Source organism: Limulus polyphemus, unplaced genomic scaffold (assembly GCF_000517525.1).
Source record: "Limulus polyphemus unplaced genomic scaffold, Limulus_polyphemus-2.1.2 Scaffold1388, whole genome shotgun sequence".
NCBI lineage: Eukaryota > Metazoa > Arthropoda > Merostomata > Xiphosura > Limulidae > Limulus > Limulus polyphemus.
Genome location: NW_013666998.1, coordinates 191,920 through 218,451, shown reverse-complemented (window position 1 = coordinate 218,451; position 26,532 = coordinate 191,920). Strand labels below are relative to the sequence as shown.

General features: G+C 31.2%; 2 protein-coding genes across 2 annotated transcripts in view; one reads left to right on the top strand and one right to left on the bottom strand.

The window, feature by feature from the left end:
• Positions 1–2,550, top strand: part of LOC106463376 (V-type proton ATPase subunit e 1-like) — a 23,088-nt gene extending 20,538 nt beyond the window's left edge. The window contains exon 4 of the mRNA XM_022390848.1: positions 2,417–2,550. The gene's annotated coding sequence lies outside the window, so the exon portion shown is untranslated. The remainder of the gene's footprint in view (positions 1–2,416) is intronic.
• Positions 2,551–4,506: 1,956 nt separating this feature from the next.
• LOC106463375 (uncharacterized protein ZK1073.1-like) overlaps positions 4,507–26,532 on the bottom strand; it is a 128,825-nt gene continuing 106,799 nt past the window's right edge. The window contains exons 7-13 of the mRNA XM_013923397.2: positions 24,535–24,621; positions 23,180–23,257; positions 20,112–20,221; positions 12,825–12,863; positions 11,212–11,347; positions 10,349–10,400; positions 4,507–8,328 (exon numbers count right to left, since the gene is read on the bottom strand). Coding sequence (XP_013778851.1) covers positions 8,162–8,328; positions 10,349–10,400; positions 11,212–11,347; positions 12,825–12,863; positions 20,112–20,221; positions 23,180–23,257; positions 24,535–24,621 — 669 coding nt within the window. The 3' untranslated portion in view covers positions 4,507–8,161. The remainder of the gene's footprint in view (positions 8,329–10,348; positions 10,401–11,211; positions 11,348–12,824; positions 12,864–20,111; positions 20,222–23,179; positions 23,258–24,534; positions 24,622–26,532) is intronic.

Below are 26,532 nucleotides of genomic sequence, written 5' to 3'. Positions count from 1 at the left end.
GACTTGTACTTCCTTGTCTAACAGACATTTTTGTAACCAGTAGAAAGAGCATATTGTAATGTACAATCTGCAGGCATTATAGAATTTCCCTACAATTAGGGCCTGACATGGTCTGATGGTCAGGGGACAAGCAAACAAACAAAAAAACAATCACAGACTTTTAGTAGTATATAGATTACAAGCTTGTTATACAAACAAACAAACAAAAACAGATCTTTTAACAAAGTATTTCTACTAAAGATTTTTCTGTGAATTTATGAAGCCTTTATTAAGTCAGTCTACATGAAAGGCAATTATTATGCAAATAATAAAAATACTTTTCATTTGCATAACTTCTAGAACCTTCTAAATTAATATAAAAAGTTAATTTTCAGTAAAAATTTGTACTTTATCTTTTATTGTCTATATTCTAACACTACCTGTAGGTTTGGTGTGAGTTTTGCACAAAGATACATTAGGGCTATCTGCACTAGCTGTCCCTAATTTAGCAGTGTAAGACTAAAGGGAAAGCATCTAGTCAACACCACCAATACTTGGGCTACTCTTTTACAAACAAATAGTGGGACTGACCATCACATTAGAACACCCCCATGGCTGAAAGGTCAAACACATTTGGTGATGAGGACTTGAACCCGCGATGCTCAGATTGCGAGTCGAGTGCCCTGACCATCAGACCATGTCAGGCCCTAATTGTAGGGAAATTCTACAATGCCTGCAGATTGTACATTACAATATGCTCTTTCTACTGGTTACAAAAATGTCTGTTAGACAAGGAAGTACAAGTCAATAAATGACTTGCTATAACAAAGGCACATTATTGAGAAATTCTTCAAGATCTTGTTTTTGTCATCTTACTTCTTTTAATGAAGATGGGAACATTGACAGGGATATATAGATTTGAACGAAGAAGTTTTGTAAAGAGCGCGAATGGTAGTATGATGTAAAATTACTCATGTTAGAAATTTTCATAAAAGTGACCCGAAAAATGGTGCTAACTCGGTAACCCGTGGCCCGATTTTAACTAAACTTGTTTTATTCTGTTTCTATTCTTATTTCATTACAAATATGGCACTGTTGTGCACCGTATTGACTGTATTTAATTACAAATATACCTACAAGATATTTATACTGTATTATAAAAATCTATTGTTAAATGTGTTAATTTTTACACATATAACTATCTTAAACCTAAAATTTTGTTTTATATATATTTAAAACAATCACAATACTTTATAGTTACAAAATGCATAGTGACATTGATCAAATTATGAGAATAATTTCATATTTAGTTCTAAAAACATTAAACAATCTTCAGTACGTGTATATTAATGACTACAATACAAAAATTACACGTCTACACTCCAAACAACTAAACAAGAGCAAGAAAAGTCAGGCATGGAGACACACTTTTAAGTTATCTGGTTTGTTTAGGGCAAGTACATAAAATTAAAAATACACTAACAAAACCAAACACATTTTTGAAGTTTAAAAAAGTTTTTACGAGATTTTGGAGGATCTTAGGAATGAAAATGATATGGCATAATTTTCAAATTTATATTTACCTAAATAGCATTGGCATACTTTTGTTTTGTTTCAATTCTGAAATCGGTGTACTTTATTTAAATTTTATATATTTTTTTAATTCTAAGATCTTGCTTGAGGTTAAATTTTTCTCTGAGTGAAGGTATTTCTTTTATATTGGTTATTTGTTTGTCTTCTTTTCAATACATTTTGGTTATGCATGTCCTTTATTAATACTTTTTTTTAGTGTTAATTTTAATTTCAAATGCCACAGCAAACTATTTTTTAATTAATTTTTTGTGTATCGTTTCTGCTGGAGTTTTAATTGTAAACCCTTTTCTTATTACTTTTAGTGCTTTAACCCTATGCATACAGGGTTGGATAAGTTGATAGACCTTGTAATCACCACGTACCCATGAAACTATACACTATAACTCTGAATGACTGAGTGTATCTTCATAAAATTTGGCAGGATTTTAATAAACACTAGACCACCAGTGACCCATTGGGTCACCCACTATTCAGAAGTTATTCATAATTCAAGCTAATTTCAATATTGCACCGAAATGAAGGTTTATTTTGAGATAATTTAATTAAATATTTCAATCCATTCATGTTATTCATAATTCAAGAAAATATATTTGATTGATGATTGGGAGTAAAAGGAAAGACCATTTCATTTTTCAAAAAAATTAAATGACAGAGTTTTCAGGTACTGTGATGAATTAGTTCATTATGATGTGATCTTTCCTCTTAAACCTTCTCCAAATAAGAAACAGTAACACTTTGTTTTTTCTTCGAATTACCTAGTTGTATTTCAGTTCTAAGACATATATTCATAACTCATTTTTAATCTATTCTGTTGTGAACTAACATGTTTGATTTTTTTTTACAGAAATAGTGAAAATGTCCAGAACATCTTCACCAAGGTTAAAGTACCAAATTCCCTCAGGTTTCTGTAATGGTTTTTCTGTTATATTATCAAAAATGCATTGAGTTTTTGGTGCCATTTGGCAAGATGTTCTTTTTTTTGTGATTTACGTTTTTAGGGTATGAAATTGTTTTTAATATTATATACCCATCTGAATTTAGATAGTGAGATAAAAAAATATACTAAAGGTTTCTGAAGTGGTACTGGTAACATATGAACCAAGAATGCATGCAGTTGGTTGGAATAAGTGTTAAATTATTATACATATACATGTGTGTGTGTGTTGTGAACTAGAGTATTGTGAGTCAGTTTATGAGGCCAAACGTTATGGAATCTTAAAGGCAATTTTACAGTTGCTTTATGTGCATACAAATGAATTTAGTCTTATCTGTAGGGTAACATCCAATAAACAAGCAGATACAGTTTAAAATCATGATTATTTAGAATGCCACAAATACACACAGTTGTATTTATTCAGACAGGAGGTAAAAAAAAAATTATTATATTCGCACATACTTAACAGAAAGATGGTATAGGTGAGCTGACATTTGGAACTGAATTTCTGTTCTCGGATACCTAGAATCGTGGCTGTATTTCAATAATTTCTTAGTACCTGAGAATTCTGTCAGAGTTGCTTATTGAATTGGACTAAATGTTAGGTGCTAGTGTTACATACATTATAAGAGCACTGAACCAACCCAGTGTTGGTAGTCTACAGTATTCAAAAGCTAAAAAAATTTAAGAGTTTCATCAATATTTATTATACTTCTATGTTAATCTGCTGAGCTAAGACTTTGTAGCAACATCTTAACTAATTCTGATTGGTTTAATTCTAATAGTGGCAAGCACAAAGCTGAAACTTTAACAAATTAATAATTATTTATTTTCGATTTCATGAATAGTTCTACATCAAGTTTTTTGTTTTGTTTTTTTGTCCAGAGTTTCAGATTAAGTCTTTGCATAATAAGCAGAATAACTGAAAGTTTTATGGGGAAAAAAAAATATTACAGATAATTTTCTAGAAGTAAAGTTAAAAATTTAATTTAAAAACAAACCCTGATAGTTTAGTACACATTGGTTTCTTAGTTTCTACTGCTAATCCTGAATCTTCACAGTGGTGTTTCTCCAGCCAATATTATTAGAATGAAACTTAATAGAATTTACCAGAGCATTTATAGTATGCAAACAAGAAACTTGACTTTAGCAATTAAATCAGCTGAACCATAGCTAATGAATGGCATATTTGACATTATTTAACATGCAAATATTATATTTATATGTATCTTCTTTGGTTAGTAATTGTTTGTGGCTTCTAGTAGAGTATATCCCTTGCATTTATTACAATTTTGTTGTTAATGTTTCTTTAATAACAAACTTATGTGTTCATTCCACATTTATGCCTTTTCTAAAACAATTCTTCAGAATTAATTAATAAACATAAGTTACATGGGTAGTTTGTAAATTGAGTGGTGAGAACCTAGTATCAAGTTACAGATTATGTATGCACATTATACTACAGTGTTTCTTTTAATATTCTGTGGAGAATTAAAAGGTGGCAACTTTTTCAATATTTCTACGTGAAATACTTTGAAAATTCCAAGCTTATCAATAAACATTAGTTTCTGTGTAGTAAAATACTTAATTCAATGTTGATAGGAATTTTATTATTATAATAAAGTCAATAAATTCTGAGCACTATACTAGCTGAATTATAAAATTGTTTTTAGCAAATTTTTTTCAAGTAATTTTGGTTTAAGACATGAAGTGATATGGTGGGTAGTTTTACATGTTATCTGCTAGTAAAACTTTTTAATCTCACAACTTCATTTGCTGATAATGTTATAAAATCATTTTAAATGTCATTTCTGTTGTATAAGAAGATTTTGAGTAGATTTAATCAGAATATAGTACTTTTACCTCATCTTTTGTTTAGGAATATATGTTTAATATATAAAAGGATCATAATAGAAAATGTCATTTTACCCAAGTATATATATATATTGTGTTCATGGTGTAGCAGCCAATAATAAAAATATTATAAAAAAACACGCAAATAAGATAACATGTTTATTATTTGTGATTTACTACACTAAATGACATGAAAACAGTAGTACAACAGTATTGTTTGTCTACCTGTTAGTGGCGAAAACTAACGTATTCAAGCAGCAATATTTATTCACACCAAATCGTCTCTACTAATACACAGTTTTCACACATCACAATTAGACTTATAGGTACCCAGTGAAACATCTATAGAAAAAAACTACTACTTTCGTTTCAAAAGAATACCTTAGTAATGAACTCCATTTTCTGAAGATTAAGTCAGAATAATACGATTGCTCGCATACTATATTACCATATAGGTAGATTCGAAAAATCGATAATAATTCGTTTGGCATTGAAAACATGTACTTAAATTCTCGTCTGTTACTAGACAAGTGGTTTGACTATAAATTATTTCTAGTGCTTCAGTAAATCAGTGCTAGGTCATTACATATATACCGACATCATACATAAATTATTATTAAACATTCAGATTTCATTGTCACTTACAACAGCAAAGTATTGCACAAGATAAACCTTAAAACGATTTTCTCGTTCACGAAACTTGAAATCTAGGACTATACTGAAGAAAAATGTGCTGTGAACTGCTGCCCTCTTTCGTTTATTATTATTATTATAAATTTAATAATTCTTTATATCTTATGACGAAATATCCGCTACAGTTTTGGTTCAAGTACTTAATGTTATTTTTTTTCTTTTCTTCTTAAATCTAAAGGTAATGTATGTATTTTTATGTCATTATAGATGATCATACAGTAACTGTAAATACGCCAATGAAATGTGTAACAGAGACGTAGAGAAATATACACTGACATTGTATCGTATACCAGTTTGAAAATCCTAGAATATGGTAAATATAATGTACACAGGTTTTGTTGTTGTTGTTATTAATGTAGATTTGTATAGTTTTATTCAAAGAATTGAGTTAGTAAAGCTTACTAACACACATGATTGAAGTGTATTTTCTACAGTATCGGTCAACAAAACTATGTTCGCAATAGAAATAGCGTTTTAAATTGAAAGAAAAGAATGAACATCATTGCGTAATGTGCCAGGTCATTTTTATATCTCTGTCTCTCTTTGTTATTTTTTCTTCAACACTTTATTATACTGATAATTGTATAGATACAAATAACAGAGGAAGATAAAGTAGTAACGTTTTGCTTAACATTTCGGATTTACTTTGATATTTTTTATATAAAAAAAGGTTTTGTACGTAGAAGAATGGCATATAACTAGGCTGCATGTTACGTTTCAAAAAATAACTGAATAAATAAAATTATAACAGTTTAATGTTTTAAACCGGAAAGCTCAAGTTTACACTAAGATTGTGTAATAAATAAAGAAGACGAGCATAAAAAAAAAAAACGAATCAAACATAAGTAGAACATCACTGGTAACTAGGAAGAACTTTCGCATGCCAAAAAATAATTTACAATGGCTTATACTTAAAATACTTGCATCACACTGACGTAGCAGATAATTTTTGAGGTGGCGAGCGGTTACGAAGCGTTTTTAAAATTAATATATTATAGAATACAAAGTATATTAGCTGATAGATATAAAGAGAAATACTAAAGAACGTATGTGTGTAATGACTGATAGAGTGTGAACAAGATGATAATGGAGTATGTATGCGTAAAAGATGCAAAGAGATAACGCAGATACACGAATCTGTCGGTATAAAATGCTACAGACAGCCAAATATTAATAATAGGTAAATCTGTAAAATGTTCGATAGAAATACCTATAAACAATAAATAAAGCTGTAAATACTTCTAAAGGAACAATAATCAACAACAGTTACAATGGGGGTAAACCTTGTAAAATGAAGCTGCAAAAAGGTTGAAATAATGCCACAATTAAACGCTTTGAAGTTATATGTAATTCAGATTATTAGAACGTGCGTACATATACAAATGAACGGTATACATGCTTGTCTTATTTAATAATATAACAGTTTGTGCTAATATACAGAGAAGCGAATCTACGTTTTTAAGAAAAGTTAATCAAAGTCTCCTAGTTTAACGGTGGAGAATTTCTACAGTTATGTGGCAGATATTTACAGCAATACACAACAACTTCTAGTTAATAGAACAGTAAACTTTGAAGGAGAATAAGAATTCCTCTGGTGAGAATTGAAGTGAGTTTTTCCGCCACATTACAAATCCTACGAAGTTTGTGGGACTTAGTGGTATTAATATTAACTTCCGGTCAGATTTATTTTTGGGTTACAATGGTAATGCACCAGCCACATTTATAGTAGTAAATATTAACATAATTTTATTTCGAATTATAATGACAGTATATTCGGGTAAAATAAGTATCATCAAATTACAATTGATTTGTTATAATTGTATGCCTGGTTCGATTCCTTCGAAAAGCTTAATACGTAAGCATACAACTTTAGACAAATTATTTTGTGTGTGAATATTATTATTTTTTGAAGTACTACAGAACCTTACCAACATAATATATATGTGTGTGTGCATTCTAATAGATTACACGATATTTTCACTTAGCCGGATGTGGAGTTTCCTAAAATGATATTTCGAGTAAATTAAGAACAACAAGAAAAGATAGTACAAATAAAAAACGCAACTAGAAAGTTAAGCCTGCCCCAGTGATAATATTTTGTTAATTATACATACGTATAACGTTTAAACAAGTTGAATAAAACATTTGTCAATAAACGAGAATAAATGTAGCAATTTCTGATACTTTTGGAACAACCAATCAAAACGTTCAACCACAGAAAAAACTACATACTACTGACTAGTCAAAATTATATAATAAAAGACGTAGACGGAATCTTTATTATCCATCCAAATACTTCTTAATGTGACACAGGTATTGAATTAACTAATTTCAATATTTTATATTCCACATATACAGTATTGCGCTTTTTGTTTAATTTTTTTAAAAAACTTACTGAAGGGGAAGGGTTAAAAATAAAGTTTGTGAAGTTATCTGAATATATATTGACACTTTTATTAACAGAATTCATAAGTTTTCAAGTTTAACGCAAGTGAACACCTTGTTTGATCAATTACTATTTTGTGGTTGAAATATAGATTAATCATCGATTGCGAATACATAAGATAAAAATTCGGACACTAACCTATGGAAGAATCACAGGAAACCCACAAAGCGATTACAGACGATTATTATTATTTACGTTTTATGTCGACTATCAGCTTCATAATATATTATTTTATTTTATCTACTCGAATATTTGTTCAAAAATTCATAGAAACGTAAATTATGATATCTGAATAGCAATGCAATCATTAAGTTATAGATTTTTTTATATATTCCAATGGAATCTAATCCACCCCTTCATAGACGAAGAGGTAGGCGTCTTTGCAATAGCACTAAAGCCTTATAATCTTTGGTAAATCACGATAGGCGCCATCTATGAAATACTGAAGATAATTACACATTCAATTAGGACTCTTTCAGTGAAAAAGAAAAATTCAAAGTTTTAGCTATTTGATAATACTTTGGTTGAGTTCTTTATTGACTTTATTTTTTACGATAAGTAAATATTAGATGTTACTAAGAGTTCATTAGACGGCACCAGTCACAATAAACCACAGTTAACCATAACAGTATAGTGCCTTTAACATTGATAAATTAAACTTTTCACTTTTCCGCAAGGGAAGTAATGGTGAGAGACGTTCTTCTGGGACGAGGCATGTCATAGTCTACCATGGATAATGTTCGCCTCCGACCAACTGCTCCCAGAGTCTTGTGCTCCACTGGGGGAAGGTTTCTTTGTCGATCAACCCCAGGTAAAGTTACTGATGTCACTTAAGGGGGGAGAAGATAATTATGTTTATTTTTTTCACGCTGTTTATAAAATATATGCATATAATATATAATAATTGCATTCAGAAAACAATTATTTAAACACTCGTTTTAAATATACGAATATACTAGATATCGAAATTAAAAACCTTACAAGAAATGATCTTCCACAAATAAATCTTCTTTTTAAAAATTTATCTAACGATCCTACTTATGAACGTGAACAAAGTCTGTGTATTTTTGAAAACGTATTCGTAAAAGCTGATAATAGATGGCGGTAAAGAAGTTACAACAACGGCACAAAAATCGATCATAAGTGGAAGAGGAACATGTTGGTTACACTTTCAATCAAACAGTGATAGAATACCACATACATATATATATTTCTTTGAGCTTAGGTAATACCTGGTGTCTTTGGATCTTTTAAAACTCCACAAACATTAATTTATCTTGCTTGATTTCGATTGAAACTATTAAACCTACTCTAGACACTGAAATATCATTTAGTACATTGAACGTTATGTATTATCTATTCTGTGTATTCATTTTCCATTACCCTTGTAAACAATATGATTGATCATTTTTAGTGTAAGTAACTACCGTGATTTTATATTCTATAAAACGTGAACAGCTGTTAAAGAAATCTAACGTGAGTTCAGACTATTAATCTTTTAACGCAACATTACAACTATGATGCTTGAAATAAATATATGACATACAAAATAAACTGTATACAGTTTTTTTATTTTAAAAGGTGGGTTATATTACAATAAACTATATTCCGCATTCCTTTTTACACTAAGCGAAATCTGGTACCCATAGAAACAAAAAATATATTGAACATACCGCTTTGGCTTGTTTTGGGTTTGTTTTTTTTTGTTTTTGTTTTTTATATACTAAGTTCGAGAGATGAGAATCATTCAACTAGAAATGTTTCGCATCGAGAGAAAAAAAACAACAACAAAACTTTTATACGTATAATGATAATGTGCAAAAGATTCATTTTAAATATATTAGGGTAAGGTTAGACTCATTCTTTATTATTTTCTCTCGTATTGAAAAATTGTTCCTATGGAACATTGGCAGGTTTACGAATTTACAAGGCCAAAATCCAGTGTTCAATTCCCCGCAGTTAGCCTCAAATGGCTTTGCTCTAAAACAAACAAACTGAAGTAGTGGCCAAATTTAATTTCGTGTAAATGTTTATTTGTTTGGAATTAAGCACAAAGCTACACAATGGGCTATCTGTCCTCTGCCCATCACGGGTATCGAAACCCGGTTTCTAGCGTTGTAAGTCCGCAGACATACCGCTGTGCCACTTTTCTTCATTAACGAAATAAATATAAAATGACTGTGCGTGTTATTGTAAAGATAATACCGCTTTATATCTGAAAAAAAGTTGATTCGAACCATTTATATAAAAACTTCAAATTAAATAGAGCTATACGATGGTATACTTTATATTTTTCTGACAAAATTAATTATGTTCCGATTCCGTAGGGCCTGGCATTGCCAGGTGGTTAGGGGTGCTCGACTCGCAATCTGAGAGTAGGGGGTTCGAATCCACGTACCACCAAACATGCTCGCCCTTTCAGCCGTGCGGCTTTATAATTTGACGGTCAATCCCAATATTTATTGGTAAAAGAGTAGCCCAAGAGTTTGCGGTGGGTGGTGATGACTAGCTGCCTTCCCTCTAGTGTTACACTGCTAAATTAGGGACGGCTAGCGCAGATAGCCCTCGTGTAGCTTTTCGCGAAATTCAAAACAAACAAACCGATTCCGTCTTAGTTTTTTAATGGAATTAGAATTCTGGATATCATTTCTCTTTCGCTCCAAGCCATAAACACATATTTAGTCCAAAACGCCGTTCCCTGCAGTGGTCAGTAGAACAAGAGTCAATGTGAAATTTATGTACGATATTAAATTTAAGGTAGTAATGGCTTCCACAATTGTCTGTACATAATAGTCTAAATTTTGCATTTCCTACAGAAGATAAAATAAAACACAGAGAAATATACATACACAGTCCCAGACCTTTCACAAATAACAACAGGTTTTGGGCTAACTTTTCAGGCTGCAAAAAAAAAAAAAAATAAATATGAGAAAGTGGAATCAATAAACAAAGTTCCAATATAAAAAAATCACTCTTTAAACATCAATGAAAAATCTGTGTCTTTTTCTGTAACGTTCACATTTCAACAAAATCGTTCTTTAAGAATATTGAACGAAATGATAGGCTGGATATGAAGTTATTTATTTATTTTTCATTCTTTATTTATCATTAAACTGTGTTAGTATTCCATCGAATTCCACACATGACGTTGTTTCTGTTCCAGTATAAACAGCAAACGATTTACAAACAAAAAAGGTTCAAACAGAAGAACAAAACGTTAATACCCACCCGTTTATAATTAATATTGTTACGACAGCGGAAGTCATGTGACGCTAGTAACACGTCATAAGCTTCTAGAAAATTCATGTCCGTTCGTGAAGCCTCGAGTGTTCTCCAGATGTACGTTTTTTGTATATATAAGACCGGTAAAAAGTGACGGCAACAATGGAATAGCAGACTGGCAGAGATAGACACGGACAATTGAGTCAAGCGCGGTAGTGACTGTAAGTAAGTGCGTGAATCATTGTGAATTATAGCGTGTGTTTAAAGTGACTGTGGAAATTAAGTGGATTGCAAAGTTGAATTGAGAAAGAAAACTAGTTTTATTTAAGAAAGGACTTGTATCGCTGAAGTTCTCTTCAGAAGGAATTTAAAAAATTAACAAACGGACTAGAGACGTAACAATATCTTAACTTTAATGAGGGCATTTGAATCTTTGAAATATATAGAACTAAAAATGCTAGCTAAACGATAACAGTATTCAAATACTTACAGCCTCCTGAACAACGTCGCCGACGCGATCGAACTTCATAAAAGTTGTTTTCTGTTTATTCATGCGTGCAAGCATGGTATGGACGGCTTGCACGTGGGCTGATTTTGTCCCCGTCACTAGCATCACGTCCATGGTTCTGAAATAAGAACAGCGAACTTCAACGAAAACAAAACATTTCAACATTTTAAACTTTGTAATAACTGCTAGCTTGTTCTTCAAAACAAAAATTAGTGTTATGTTGTTGAATTAAGCCCTTGTGTAAAATTTGCGGTTCATCTAACTTTATAAATAATTGCAGTATAGTTTATGTTGCAAAATAATCATAAAAAATACACTGTTACAAAAGTTTTCAAAACGTAGTTTTTAACTAATTATGAACTTATTACAGCTTTATCTGACTGGGAAGCTGTCATGTAAGCAGTCAGAAAAGGGGAACATTATTTTACTTTGCAATCAAAGGAAGAATGAATTGTAAATTAGATTTAAATCAAATTCGAAACGTTTAAACCCAACCTTGGACATCGAATCACAAAATGTTATCGTAACAGCTAGACATATATCTTATAAAAAGAATGATGAATGAAACACAAAACGTATTTTATTTTTTAAATCATTTATTGTATTACGTTTTACCAAACGGCTCACAGATAAGGGCAATTTCGTTGTAAAATGTTGAATCACTAAGTTTTAGTACCAACTGTAAAATAATTTAAGTGTTAAATTTAAATTTCTTAAACTAGTGTAGTCTGAATAAGAATATTTAAGGCTATTATTAATGCACTCCAAAACCAGCCTTTTTCATAGCAGTTTTTCTGTTTTTTGGAGGGGACTTTCATAGTTATAAAAGTGTGTTAAAATTTGTCATTACAGCTATCAGAAGTTGTAGAAACTCAAGCCCTAAAACCGCATTTTTTTCTGAAGTACAATATATTTGTCTTCAATGTTTATCGTTTTTAAGATGAAAGAGTGTATGTGTAGAAATACTAAATTTTAGTTCTAAGAATGACAGACGATAGCCATGATTTTTCGAGCTGTGTCACAATCTATAGTAGTCCTAATACATATGTTTGGAATGTCTGTTTTAGCCTTTATAGTTTTAAAGACTAGGAAGCAATTTTTGTCTATGTAGAAATTCACTTTTAACTTTTAGAAATTATGACCTTTAGGGCTTCTGTAATCTGAAATGGAAAATACTATTTTACATTATTTATTCATTTATTTTGTAGTTAGCGCTTGCCTTGGCCTATTAATCACTCAGCTTCTAGTTCGTAGTTTAAAACAAGGATCTCAAAATCGTTCCCTATAAATCGATCGATTATGTGTTTTGATACGACATTTTAAAGCAATGGGATAATAAAATCTCAAGTTATCACCAATCGTCAGCAGAACTTTAAACTCCATACCACAGTAGCTCTGTTGTTGTTTTTTGTTTACCTTTTACATAACTAGTGTTTCTAGATTTGTAGTATGCTGAATTTTTGTTTCAAAATGTAATTTCACACTTCTAGTTACGAAAATATATCAAGATATATTTTGCAACTTAAGATATGGGTATTGACCTCGAGTTATTTTATGAATCTTTTCAACCTACCATAAAACTGATAAATACTTACTTAAGGTTGTTTTCAATGGCAATCGATATGTCTTTCCGGCTGTAAAGCAAATTAATGACTTATGTAATATATATACACACACACACATATACAATAACAGCAATTTATGAAAAGCGGGAAATTACTCGTTTAAATATATTATTATAAGAAAATTACCGTACTTTATATCATTTCCCATATATCCTATTTTTTTCTAAGCTTACAAGAATAATAAACATTTGAACTAAACTGCTACAGTTACAAAATATAGAATGAATAAACAATATAAGATCTCTCAGAGGGGAGATCTTTTATTTTTTGGTCTTTGCTAACAACCAGCACGATATAATTTTCATAATTTATCTATTGTTTCTGCTGCAGAAGGTTTATTACAGTTAATCTGTTGGCATTAACTATACGATCACAGAGCAAAGCAAAAAATACTGTACTAAGTATTAAGTAAACAAATCAACATATTCTCCTTACCTGCACCGTTGCTGGTGTTGACGATTTGTAGTTTTTTGAATAAATTAATACATTTTAATAATTTCGAATCAAAAGCATCTATTTGATGAATAATGCGAAAAATAAAATGTGCCGTTACTACATATAAACTAAGCAGAAGTATATATAACAGCTACAGAACTGTATAACGAAATGTGCGTGTATTACTAACGTAATATCTGTGCGTGTATTACTAACATAATATCTGTTACAGTTAGCCTCGAATAACCGTCGCACTGTATAAAAAATTACATGAATATTAATTAACAACGAGTGCCAATCATTGTTGATATGATGGCTGCCGTATACGCGTATATTATCGAATAGAATTTCTACATAATTAATGTCTGAAACTGTCAGTACCTGGAGAAACTCCATAATTACAGAACTGAGGAAAACAAAGACAAGTATACGTTTCACAAATATTTCGTTAATGACGACCATGACAAAGGTATCATCGGGTAGGTGATAACATATACGTAGCCTGGTGTTGGATTGTACTATAGCTTTACAGCACACACAGTAATAGTGTAGAACTGGTTCTTCATTGTCAGGGGTCTTCTAATCTCCTTGAAGGAGAGGGGATTTCAATTTCTTTCGGTCCTCTCCTCATATACGCACACAATACAGGCCATTTTTTATTGTAGAAATAAGGCTAGACAAGTGAAAGGATGTCATCTATATTACGTTCACTCAGTAATATCCCTGACACAAAATAAGGGTCGGACCACCCTGGCTTCTTAGGATAATGGGATTACCCTGCCATACTAAGAAAACTACACCAGGATAAAACCTATTTAGTTACAAAAATATTTTTTCCCAACAGTGTTATTTTTGAGCCCACACTGATGAACCACAATCCAGGGATGGAGGTCTGCTAGGAAATATGTAAAATAAAGTTTGTCACGATGGACTTTCCTGCAATTTTGCAAGAAAGAATACATTACATGTAACCTTTTCCATTCTGTTTTACTTATTAAATTATTTTGGTTAAAACACTTTCTGATGAATTACATTTCTAGTTCATCTTAATAATCTTGAAAGTAAGGTTTAGGTTGTTAGAATTTCGCGCAAAGCTACACGAGGGCTACCTGCGCTAGCCGTCCCTAATTTAGCAGTGTAAGACTAGAGGGAAGGCAGCTCGTCATCACCATCCACCGCCAATTCTTGGGCTACTCTTTTACCCACGATTGACCGTCACTTTATAACGCTCCCACGGCTGAAAGGGGCGAGCATGTTTGGTGAGATGAGGATTCGAACCCGCGACCCTCAGACTGCGAGTTGAGCGCCCTAACCACTTAACGTTCTAATTTTTGCAATACTGAAACTTTCTTGTGAACCAAAAAGGCAGTGACAAATTGATTTATATATTAAAACGTGTCAATATCAGTTAATCTCGTACAGATGTATAAGTCACCTTTTACTGGTATAATAAACGTCATTTCTATTTAATTTTTTTCAGAGCGATTCAAAGTTGAGCGTCAAATAATCAATTCGACCATAAAAAGAATTCTAAAATTTATTGTGGCTTTAAAGCAATTGATGTTAACATATTTAATTGGCTCAACTCCAAAGTGATAAATAACTTTCCATGATAAGCAGTTCTGCCAGTGTTAAAGCCATCAACCTGGATAAATAAATATTATAAAATCCAGTAAAAGTTTGCATAAATATTTTGGTTTGTTTGAAGTCAAGTACAAAGCTATGCCAACCATGGATATCGAAACCCAGTTTTTAGCATTTCAAGTCTGCAGACTTACTGCTGTGCCACTGGGGAGGCTTGTATAAATAAATGCATAAATTAGAAGTTTGCATAAAAAAAGTAAGAAGTAATTGTTTTATTTGTTTTTTTTAAGTCAGTTTCGAATATTCATCAGGCAGTAGCACAAATATTGCTGTTACAAATATTACACATTTAGATCATTTTTGAATAACTTAAGCAGCTTATCTTACAAGAAACAAAAAATACTCAGTTCAATATCAAAACATCCTTATTTATAAAAACTACATAGATGTTTTAAAAATAAATATTATTATTTCACTTCTCACTTATTTTTAAAATTAATAAATGAAGAAAAATTAGAATTTTTTTTATCTTAATGTCATTCTATTAGCGTTTTGATACTGACTGAGGAAATAATAATATTTTCAAGAAGTACAATGCTTGGTAGGCAAATACTTTTTGGTTTAGACGACTATGATCTGCCAGCTGTGTAGTTTTTAGTTTGTGTTAACATTTATTTTAAGTTCTAAATTAATTCAAGCTTTCTTCGTTTTCAAAGGGTTCGAATTTTTATAAAATAGAAGTATTCACGGGTTTAAAAAACTACTACGATTAAGCCTAAGTGAAGTTTTGAAAGTTTACTTTTCAAGAATTATAGGCGCTTTATTTCGGAAATGTTTATTTATGTATTATTTTAATCTTCAGGGGCTGGGTCATAAATTTCTAACAGAGCCGAACGACACAAAGTTTCCCTTTTGTTTCTTCGTCATTCTTTGATGTTACAAGTTGCTTTATTAGCTGTTTAATGCATTACATAGTATATATATTCTCCAATCAAAAATGACTTTATATTTTTATTATTTCTTTTCCGGCTTGTAAAAAAAGAAATATTAAAATTATTTTACCGATCACATTTGATCGAGTTTCTTTTCAATAGTTGTAAAAATACATAAATAATCGTCTATTCTATTCAATTTAAATGTTTGAAAACCAATGCAAAGTACAGCTGTACTAGTTTAATAGTGGGCGGAATATTTTGTGATTATAGCCCAAGTTTATCATGTTGCGTTAACATATAAGTTAAGAGAGATTTTCTTTCGACCTTATATCATTTCGCATACAATTTCTGTTTCTTCTCAAAGTGTAGTTCAATTTAGTTCACAACAAACCAGTCCTAAATTCCCCAGTCCTACTTTCCACACATGTTTCTGCCAGTATGTGTTCGGCATGGTCAGGTGGTTAGGGCGCTTGACTCCCAATCTGAGAGTCGCGGGTTCGAATCCCCGTCCCACCAAACATGGTCGATTTTTCAGCCGTGGGGGCGTTATAATATGACGGTCAATCCCACTATTCGTTGGTAAAAGAGTAGCCCAAGAGTTGGCGGTGGGTGGTGATGACTAGCTACCTTCCCTATAGTCTTTCACTGCTAATTTAGGGACGGCTATCGCAGATAGCCCTCGTGTAGCTTTGCGCGAAATTTTAAAACAAACAAACAAGCTGTCAGTATGTTAACAGAGCTGAAATCCTAAACTTTCTCTATTTAGTAAATCATACTAAACCCAACTTAGAAATTTACGAGTTAGACACATTCTTGTTTCAGCAGGGGTGGCCAGTTTATACTGTCCAACTGCCGGGACAATTTTATTTTCTCCTTCGGAAAAGTAATTTCTTTTTCATTTAATTATTTTTACTACAATTTTGAAATTACTGTTTTATCGCCGTTATAACACTAAAACAGTATTTTTGCAATTGAAATGTATACTGCTCAAACATAAATACAAAAAATTAATAAAAAAAATATACCTCTTGCCTGGTAAATTATAAAAGTAAATAATCAGAGGTAGCGATAGCTTTTTAAAAATTAAAATCTTCGTTAAGCCTACTTTTTTACATATTCTACCAAAATAATTAATTTTCGAGTGGACATTGTTTTAGATAAACAAAGTAACTTAACGTGCAAATAAATAGTGATGCATCAACTACAGTAATACCTATATGATTCCAGAACAACAGGAATATGCACAGTGGTATACGAGAAACTGGATATCTCAAAACTATACATTAAGTTATTATTTTGAAAGCTATAACTTTGTTTAAAAAACAACGATTATTTTATACACACGTGCCAAAAAAAAAATTAAGTTATTACATTGTTGAAGGTTTGGAAACTGAAAGATTTATCCACTTATCAGTCACCTGCTACAACAATACTATGTACACTTTTTTATATTTTAATACTAGAAATAAACGAACTTATAGCACCATATTTGTTATTTTTCTTTAATTGGACATTGAACGTTTCGTTTCTTCAGAAGCGTTCCACTAAAACACAAACCGTGTCCAATTCACGAAAATTAACTAATATAAAATGTTCTTTATACACCAATAAGCACTAGAGTAATAACTGTTCCATACTTGTTATTCCAGACAATTTAGTATTGTTTTACACGTTCAAATGCGTGTTTAAGACAATGTTGGGGCCATAAGTGTTAGCCTATATCTATAAATACGCAGTTACCCATAACCTTTATAACCAACCGACCGTAATGAATAATAAAAACTAATTTATTAGGCAAATGCGTAGTTTAGCCAAATTAAAAGCCCAGTATTTTGGGATATTCTTCAAGTAGCTTAAATTTGAGTCAAACTATATGATAATATAATAATATAATTAATTTTGTAAAATAAAACTTTTGATCTTACGTTATCTTACAAAGTTTGGAACCATTAGGGAATGAATAAGAATAAAACTAGAAAGTCTATCAAAATAACACAGTATTATTGTGTTAACAATAATGTTTAACTTCTCCATGCTAATCGCTGCAATGTTTGATTTTTATGATGATGGTATGATAGATGTAAGCTTTTTAAAAGTTAATTGTGTAGCACTATACCCAAATTTTCAGCATTTTTTACAAGAAATAAGAGAAAGTCCCATTGTAATAATATACAGGATGTCTGAAAAGTTTGGAAACATCGGTTATTTACAGCTTTTCTTAATTTCAGATACGTGACTGATTATGGCTCTGTCAAAACATAAGTAGGTAGAGTTAATCTTGCTGTTAATCGAAACTTGTTTCGAACTACAAGAACAGCATGTGAAGTACATTCTGCAAAATCCAATGAAGTGCCCATGGTTCCAGACTTTTCGGACACCCTGAACTATCTTGGATTGATCAATGTCGACTATATGATCCTACAGTAGCCTAAATAAAAGTCAAACAAAGTTAACATTATGTTCATACGTTCTTTAATAAAAAAAGTTGTAATTATTACAGTTTTACCTAACAAAGTTTAAAACCCAATAGGAAATAAGTAACAACAAAACCTAGTCTAAACAGATAATGTTAGTTTTATTATGATCAAAACACTTTAGATTCTCAACTGGGATGGGGAAGGGAGGGGTGTGGCCTAATGAGAGGCTAATTCGTCTTTGATCCCTAACTCCTATGACTGTTGTATATATATGCATCTGGGTCTGTTTTGTCTGTGTGTTTGTTCACGAGCTTGCTTGGAGCAGTGGAACATGTTTCATTACATAAAAAATAATAATAATGTCTACATTATAAATGCACAATATTATTTAATTTTTACATTTTATTAAAATTTCCAGCTTATACAAATCAGAATTCTTCGTCAATGTGACCACTGGATATAGTGTAAAAATGTACGATAAAAACACTTAATTACATCAAGTTTTGAAATACATCTTCTATCTGTATAGTTTAACAGTTAACATGCAAATTACATGTACTGTCTATAGACTATACAGTAAGTAGACACGCAAGGAAAAAGGCAAGTATTGATAATCCAGTGTCGAAATACATATTCCAGCATGTAAAATTGCGTAAGCGAAACGGAAGCAAGAAAAGAAGTAAAAACAAAGGCTGATGGAATATACAGCACTTTGTCGAATCCATTTCTAAGATAACTTATCTAAATATTTAAACTGACACTTAAGTTATATACATTGTACAGCTATAATCAGTTCTTGAGTTGAGGCGGAACGAACCGGAACGGTGTTCCGGTTGTTAACTTTTGTTAAACTACTGAAGCGATTTGTGCACCATGGGACTGCTGTTCGCAAATTGGATATCAAACCTGACAGTTCCACTTGTTAATTTTTTACAACTCAAGCACTGGCTATGGTAAAGAAATCAACTTACACGAAACAGAAAAAATGTGATGACATTGTACATAAACATAAGCGAAATATGAACAACAACAAAAGAAAATATTATCATTTTTGTTTTTTTCACGTGCCATGCACAAACTTTAGAAATGCTATCAAGTATGTTTTCATTGAATTAAGATTTCTTAAAAAAATATTATTAATCATTAAGTGATTGTGTTAGTTGTCTTCTAATTAAGAACGTCTTGTCCAAACGTTATTTTCAGTGCTCTACAAATAAAATTATTTAGGCCTATATGACGTTATCTTTATACTTTATCATGTTATTATTTTTCAACTTCACACTTCTCTAAAACAGACTGTATGAGCACAGCCAGGTTCGACTACTATTCAATGATTAATAAAAGCAAAATCCTAAAAGATATATTAAACTTGTGTGTAGATTTTTTGGGATGGAAAGAGGGCAAGTAAATAGATATTTCTAACATTCTGTCCCTCGGACAAGAAGTTATTTTCAAAAATTGTACACCTCTGTTTATTATGTTTTCTTCATATTTATCCTATTCATTTTTAATCTTATAAATCTTAGTCATACAATACATATTAATCTAATTATATTTTATTAGTATGTACCATATATTGGGTAATGGTTTTACTTCTAAGCATTTCACAATCGTAAGATTCTTTGAGTAGGAATTTGTCAAAATAACAACTGGTTGCGCTTTTTAATCAGTGTCATTCGGTGTTTTTAAATAAAAGATAGGTTTAGACTGAAATGAATGTAATATTGTGAACTTGTTAATTTCGTGCAATTTAAATATTTAGGTCACTAATAAAGACAAAAATTTAAGAACTACACATAAAATTCTTGTGACAATTTTCACTGATTCTGGATTACATGACGATTTTAAAAGGAATACTGACAGTCAAGGATCAGTTCTTTACTCACTTCATGTAGGCTTCAACATAACGTTTCAGGTTGCGAGCGTTTATTCTCTTTTTCAAATTCTCTACGTAGTCCTGAATTAGCTTTTCTTTATTGTCAACCATCTCCAGTTGCTGAAAAACATCATACTACGATAGTACAAACTAAAAACTATTTAACTTATGTTCAAAATAATAGTCAGTTAATTATTAAAGTTACAAAATCGACAGCAGGAAAATATTAAATATACAAAAAAAAACGTAAATATTAAATATACAAAAAAACGTAAATATTAAATATATAAAAAAACGTAAATATTAAATATACAAAAAAAAAATTAAATATTAAATATAGAAAACAAAAAACATTACGTATAATTATTTATTCACTAGATTTCCGTTTCTGGGTAGAGGACAAAAATCTGATCCTTGTTCCAAAATTCAACATGAATTAATTAAAAGTTTCTCTATTAAAAGTGCAACAGTAAAATTGGGTTTAAAAACATTGAAAATTAAAGACTTTTTTTGTCAAGAAAAAATATAATTTTGTATATTTTAGATTGTTCAGTATTTAACATTCTTAATTAAAGTATTTATTATCATATTTCAAGTTAAATCAGTAAAAATAGCGTCTACAACGTTGCATTAATTATATAGGAATATTGTATTGGACTCAAGGTTTTCTTGTTTTTTAACATAAATTATCACCAACTTAAAAGATAAAAGTCGGCTATTTTATACTTAAAACGAAAGGTACTTATAATCGAAAATGAAAATAGTAGTTACGTAAAATTTTTATGATTTAATTTTACTTAGTTAGAAAGGCTAAAGAAGATTTACACGAAAAAATTGCCCTAAACAATATTAATCTGGGTATATTTGTACTTCTCAGCTCTTAGAACTAACAACAAAGAGATTAAAACTGAAAATATATTTCATATTTTCCACTTGTGAAATATGTCTGTAAATTGATGTGTAGTATACGTGATACGAATCTAACTGGTGTGAAATATTGCTGCACTGAAAAGTTGTGCCATTTAGGGTGCGAGATGCATGTGCCTCATAATAGGGCAAGAACATTCAGAGCGACACACTGCATCCCTCCTGCTAAGACAAAACAAACCATCCAATATGTCAATCACTGACAGAAAAGTTCGTTGTTGAAAGGCATGCAAGTTACCACATTTACCGGCCATGCTGATGATAGAGTAGTTGCCACCATAAATACTGTTTTTATATTCCATTATCTCTTTCACCAAACTGATTTAACGTACGTGTAACATGCAAGAAAAAATACGGAAAGTATTAAATCAAAGTGTAAGACATGCGAAAAATGCTGACGACATTAGGAAACTTGTTTATCATCTCATAGTTCAATCAGGAAACAGATCATGTAAAACGTTTCAGTTTCGTAAAATGAATGCAAAACTGACAAGAATGATATAAATACATGATATTCTAAAATATGATTGGATGTAGATGGTAGATAATTAGTAATTTTACTGGTATTTTATATTTCTTATAAAACCACTATTTATTTTATGTCTGGAAGAGTATTTTCTTTATTACTTTACATGTTGAATATTTCTGTAAAACATGAGGAAAGGTCAAAAGAACAAAGACACCCGAAATCTCCTCTGATTGAATTAAGATGTGTTGTTGTTTTTAATTCAAATAATCCAAGATTAATTTTTGGTATAATTTTTGCTGTGAAAATGTAACAAAGAAGTGATAATATCTATTTTAAACATTAGTCACGTGCACCATGCTGATGGAACTACATTCACCACTACGTAAATGCATGAGTACAATACGATGACATATTAGACGGGCGGATGAAATGGAGGACACGTGACGTGACTACACGGGATGGTAACAGCTAGACATCCTTTAGGCGCCACGAGACATTCAACCACTAGATTTTAGATTTCTTGAAAATCATTTTAGGTTAGACATTGTATTAGGTCTGAATGATAATACTTTTTGTATTGGGTTAGCGAGCTGTGTAAAATAAAACCTATCAAGAAAACGTCAAGAATAAGAAATGATAAAAATGGGGTTAAAAAAGTTGATCGATTGATTGAACTCAGATGGTATGTTCAGCGCGGCGCCGTGTCCTTCATTCCATCGATAAATAATAAGATACTCCATTCTTGGTTACCTCCTGTAGCTCAGCAGTACCAGAACACCAACAGGATCGTCACAAGACATAGATAGGAAAACAAGAGGAACGAATACACGTTAGTGGAGACACATTCAAAACACACTGAGTTAATACATTCAATCTGTTATGCAAACAATGTTATTACGCATTAAAAAATAGCTTTTCTTTTCTTTTATAATGCGAGTAAGAACCTAATAGAGCATATGTATTCCCGTTTAATAAATATTTAAATCATATCAAACTTAAATCTTGATCAGATTATTTGAGTAAACAAAAAAGCCATACATTTTATTAGTCTTGTTTGGATGTAATAATTAGAGCAAAAACATGTTAATATAAATTAAAGAAGATCACTAGTTTTACTAACATACTGTAACACAAATCTTATTGCAACGTAGTTTCTAATGTGAAATTGTTATTTTTTTGTACATGAATCTTGTAATACAAAAAAAAATCAAAAGTAAAATTTATTTTCAAAACTTTATATATATATATATACACAATTACATATGTCGCACAAGACAATAAAAAAATTTGTAGAACAAAATGCAGTGAGCTTAAATTATGACATTATTTATAGTTTAATTGTACAAAAACATAGGGACAGATGCCCATCAAATCAGAAAATAACAAACGAATAGAAATAGCAATTTATTTAATGCTGAGCGTGAAAAGTTTGTTGATAAGAACAGTAGTAGAGGCAACGCCTTAGACGTCGTTCATTAGGTGTACGCAAATCGTTATATATAAAAACAATAACACATCGCAACTTAAGAAAGAAAAATAGCTTCGTGATTTTTTCCTTTCTTGATCATCACAGTTTAATACATTTATTTGGTTAAATCTTTTTAAAAAATAATACTTTTTAAACTGAAAGAAACACAGGCTGTTCCACAGCTACAACTGAACGAGAAAAATAGACAATTTACCGTTCCAAACTTGTGTAGAACGAGGTACTGCTCAGCTGAAGGATTCATTCCAACACTCTGCAGTTTCCAGTTCAGAATCTACAAAAAATTAAATTGCAATATTCTTCTCATCTTCCACTGCGATACAGTTTTTGTTTTTACATAGGCTTCTAAATGTGATTTACAAATACTATTTTGATTTTTTTCCCATTATTACGGTTCCTTTCTTTTCGTAGACATTTACGTAAAAGGAGATAACATGAAATAAAAGTTGCTTCAACTGGCTAAAGTAAGTTCATTAGCATCGAATAACGCATCTTAAATTGCTTATAAATAAAACGCTATGAGAGATTATGCTGATAAATAAGTTTCAATCACCTATTGTAAACTTATTTTTATGTTATCTAAAGTTCATGGCTCCCTCTATTACCTAGTTTGAGCAAAAAATAAATCAATTACATAAGTAGGAATAAAGTCGTGAAATTTTTCAGTTTCCCAATATGAGAAACTAGCCAAATTCAAGTTCGTTACAAGACAGTAGAAATTTCTGAGCTGACCACAAGAACAACAGTGATATACTAGCAGAGACACGCAAAACATTTGTGGTCAAATTAGTATCTGTATTGCAACAGTACTTCTTCAAATACAGGATTTCTAGAATAATACAAAATAATTCTAATTGCAGACACCAAAATCTGTAAGTCCACTAGTCTTAGGCCTAACATTACCGCCTGTGGGCCCCGCATAGCCAGGTGGTTAAGACGCTTGACTCGCAATCTTAGGGTTGGGGGTTCGAATCCCCATTCCACCAAACATGCTCGCCCTTTCAGCCGTGGAGGCGATATAATATGACGGTCAATCCCACTACCCGTTGGTAAAAGAAAAGTCCCAAGAGTTGGCGGCGGGTGGTGATGACTAGCTGCCTTTCCTATAGTCTTACACTGCTAAATTAGGGACGGCTAGTGCAGGTAGCCCTCGTGTAGCTTTGCGCGAAATTTCAAACAAACAAACAATTACGGCCTGTATTCGATAAAAAATAAGGTACTTAAACTATCAATAAATAAACTTATAATGTTATTGTACGACCTAACGTTATACCTTTTTTAAAACTTTGATAAGCTTTTAATATGTTATTATACAAAATATCTAATAAAGTATATCAACATTCGCCTTTTGTTCACATTCGTTAATATGAATCGCATTTAGATAGTAACGTGCGCGCGCATTTTGAGAACAGACAAAAACTGGGTATTATAATAAGAGATATATTAACATGCCTATTAATAACCTATTACCATAGTTACAGAGGATTCCTTAGGTATTTGTTGTACATATTAGTATCCTTTACTTAAACCTTCATATAACTCTATTCTCACCTTGTCCTTGAAATATTCCATCATCCCAACTCCTGTAGACACACAATGGATTAGAACCAGTCCCAATACTCTCGCAGGATGAGCCAGCTGTCAAAGGTGGATAAACATATATTTTGAAATGATCAATGAAATGCTTATTTGAAATAGATAAATCATTCTAATAAATGAAATGATGTTTTAAACTTTACTACGAAATTATTTAACGACGCTTAAACTGAGGGTTTCACAGAGTAGGCTTCGTAACAGTTAATATCAGCAATAGATGTGGACAATTTACTTAACATGAACATATAAGTCACAAAGTTCTGAACATTTAAACTCGAGTTAAAAGCAAAACCATTCCTACCCCCCCACGTAACGTGAGTGAGAAAATTACACAGGAACTAAGTTAAGTGTTAAAACTATAATAGTCGTTAATACGATTCCTAGTTACATGAGTGTGTGTGTGTGTGTAAAAAAATTTGTTTTTCTTTGCTGTTAAGCACAAAGCTACACAATGGACTATTTGTGCTATGTCCACCACGAGTATCAAAACCCAATTTTTAGCCTTTAAGCCCACAAACTTACTACTGAGGCATCTCTAATATATAAAAACAAGTTTTTAAACATACTGTGTAGGTAATAAATTAAAATTATTTATCACTATTGTTCTTAATGAGGTTGAAGTTTGATTTAGAAAAATATAAAGCCATTTTTCCAAATCAATAGCCCCCACGCCACCCAGTGAATTAGGGATAAGTCTAAAGACTTGTAATGCTAAAAACTGGGTTTTGATACCTGTGATGGGCACAGCACTGATAGTCCATTATGTAGCTTTGTGCTTAGCAATAAAAATTCAACTCAGTAATAATGCCATCTTTATTTTCATTTAACAAATAAAATTTATATTTTAAAATGTTATTTAATATTATTGTTTAATCAAACAAAAATGGCATTTTTATAGCGTTTAACAGTAAATATATCCATATATTTCAAGACATGGTTTAAACTGGTTAACGTAATTTATCTTTGAATACTTATTTACATAATAATATCAGTTTTGTTGTGCGACTGGTCTCCATTAAATTTCAGGGCCCAAAGGTAAGAAATTAAAAGGGAAGTAGATTTGGAGTGTAAGAACGAATGTTGGGAAAAAGATAAACGAAGTTACAACTGAAGTTTGGCAGAAGCAACTTTTATTACCTGTACTTATGTAGCATCAAACAACCTCAACCCAAGTATGAAACAGGTCAACAGTGACAAATCAATGGATAAAATTCACAATCACGTGGTAATAAAACTTATATCTCATTACAGTCTCACATTAAGCAGTACTTTCCATCGATTTACGCATACCAGACTTACTCAAGAAATAATGCTGCTGGTTTCAACCATCGATTTACGCATACCAGACTTACTCAAGAAATAATGCTACTGGTTTCAACCATCGATTTACGCATACCAGACTTACTCAAGAAATAATGCTGCTAGTTTCAACCATCGATTTACGCATACCAGACTTACTCAAGAAATAATGCTGCTAGTTTCAACCATCGATTTACACATACCAGACTTACTCAAGAAATAATGCTACTGGTTTCAACCATCAATTTACGCATACCAGACTTATTCAAGAAATAATGCTGCTGGTTTCAACCATCGATTTACGCATACCAGACTTACTCAAGAAATAATGCTGCTGGTTTCAAACTTCTACAGTTAAAATACAACCTTGGATACTGCAAACACTTAGTAACCCTACAGATGCTAATGGTAAAGTACTAAAATATACTCACTTATTTTAATCATACATTGTATTACGCTTAAACGAACTTAAATTTTTATTTAAATCATAAACATTAAACATACATAAAAACATATAGAAGATTAAGGATATCAATATATATATATATTGAAGAAAAGAAAAATTAGAAAATAATGTTACTGAAAGGAAGTGAGGTGAGAGTATTAAAAGAGGACTCGTGAAACTACAAATCTTGTGAACATAGTACATAAAGG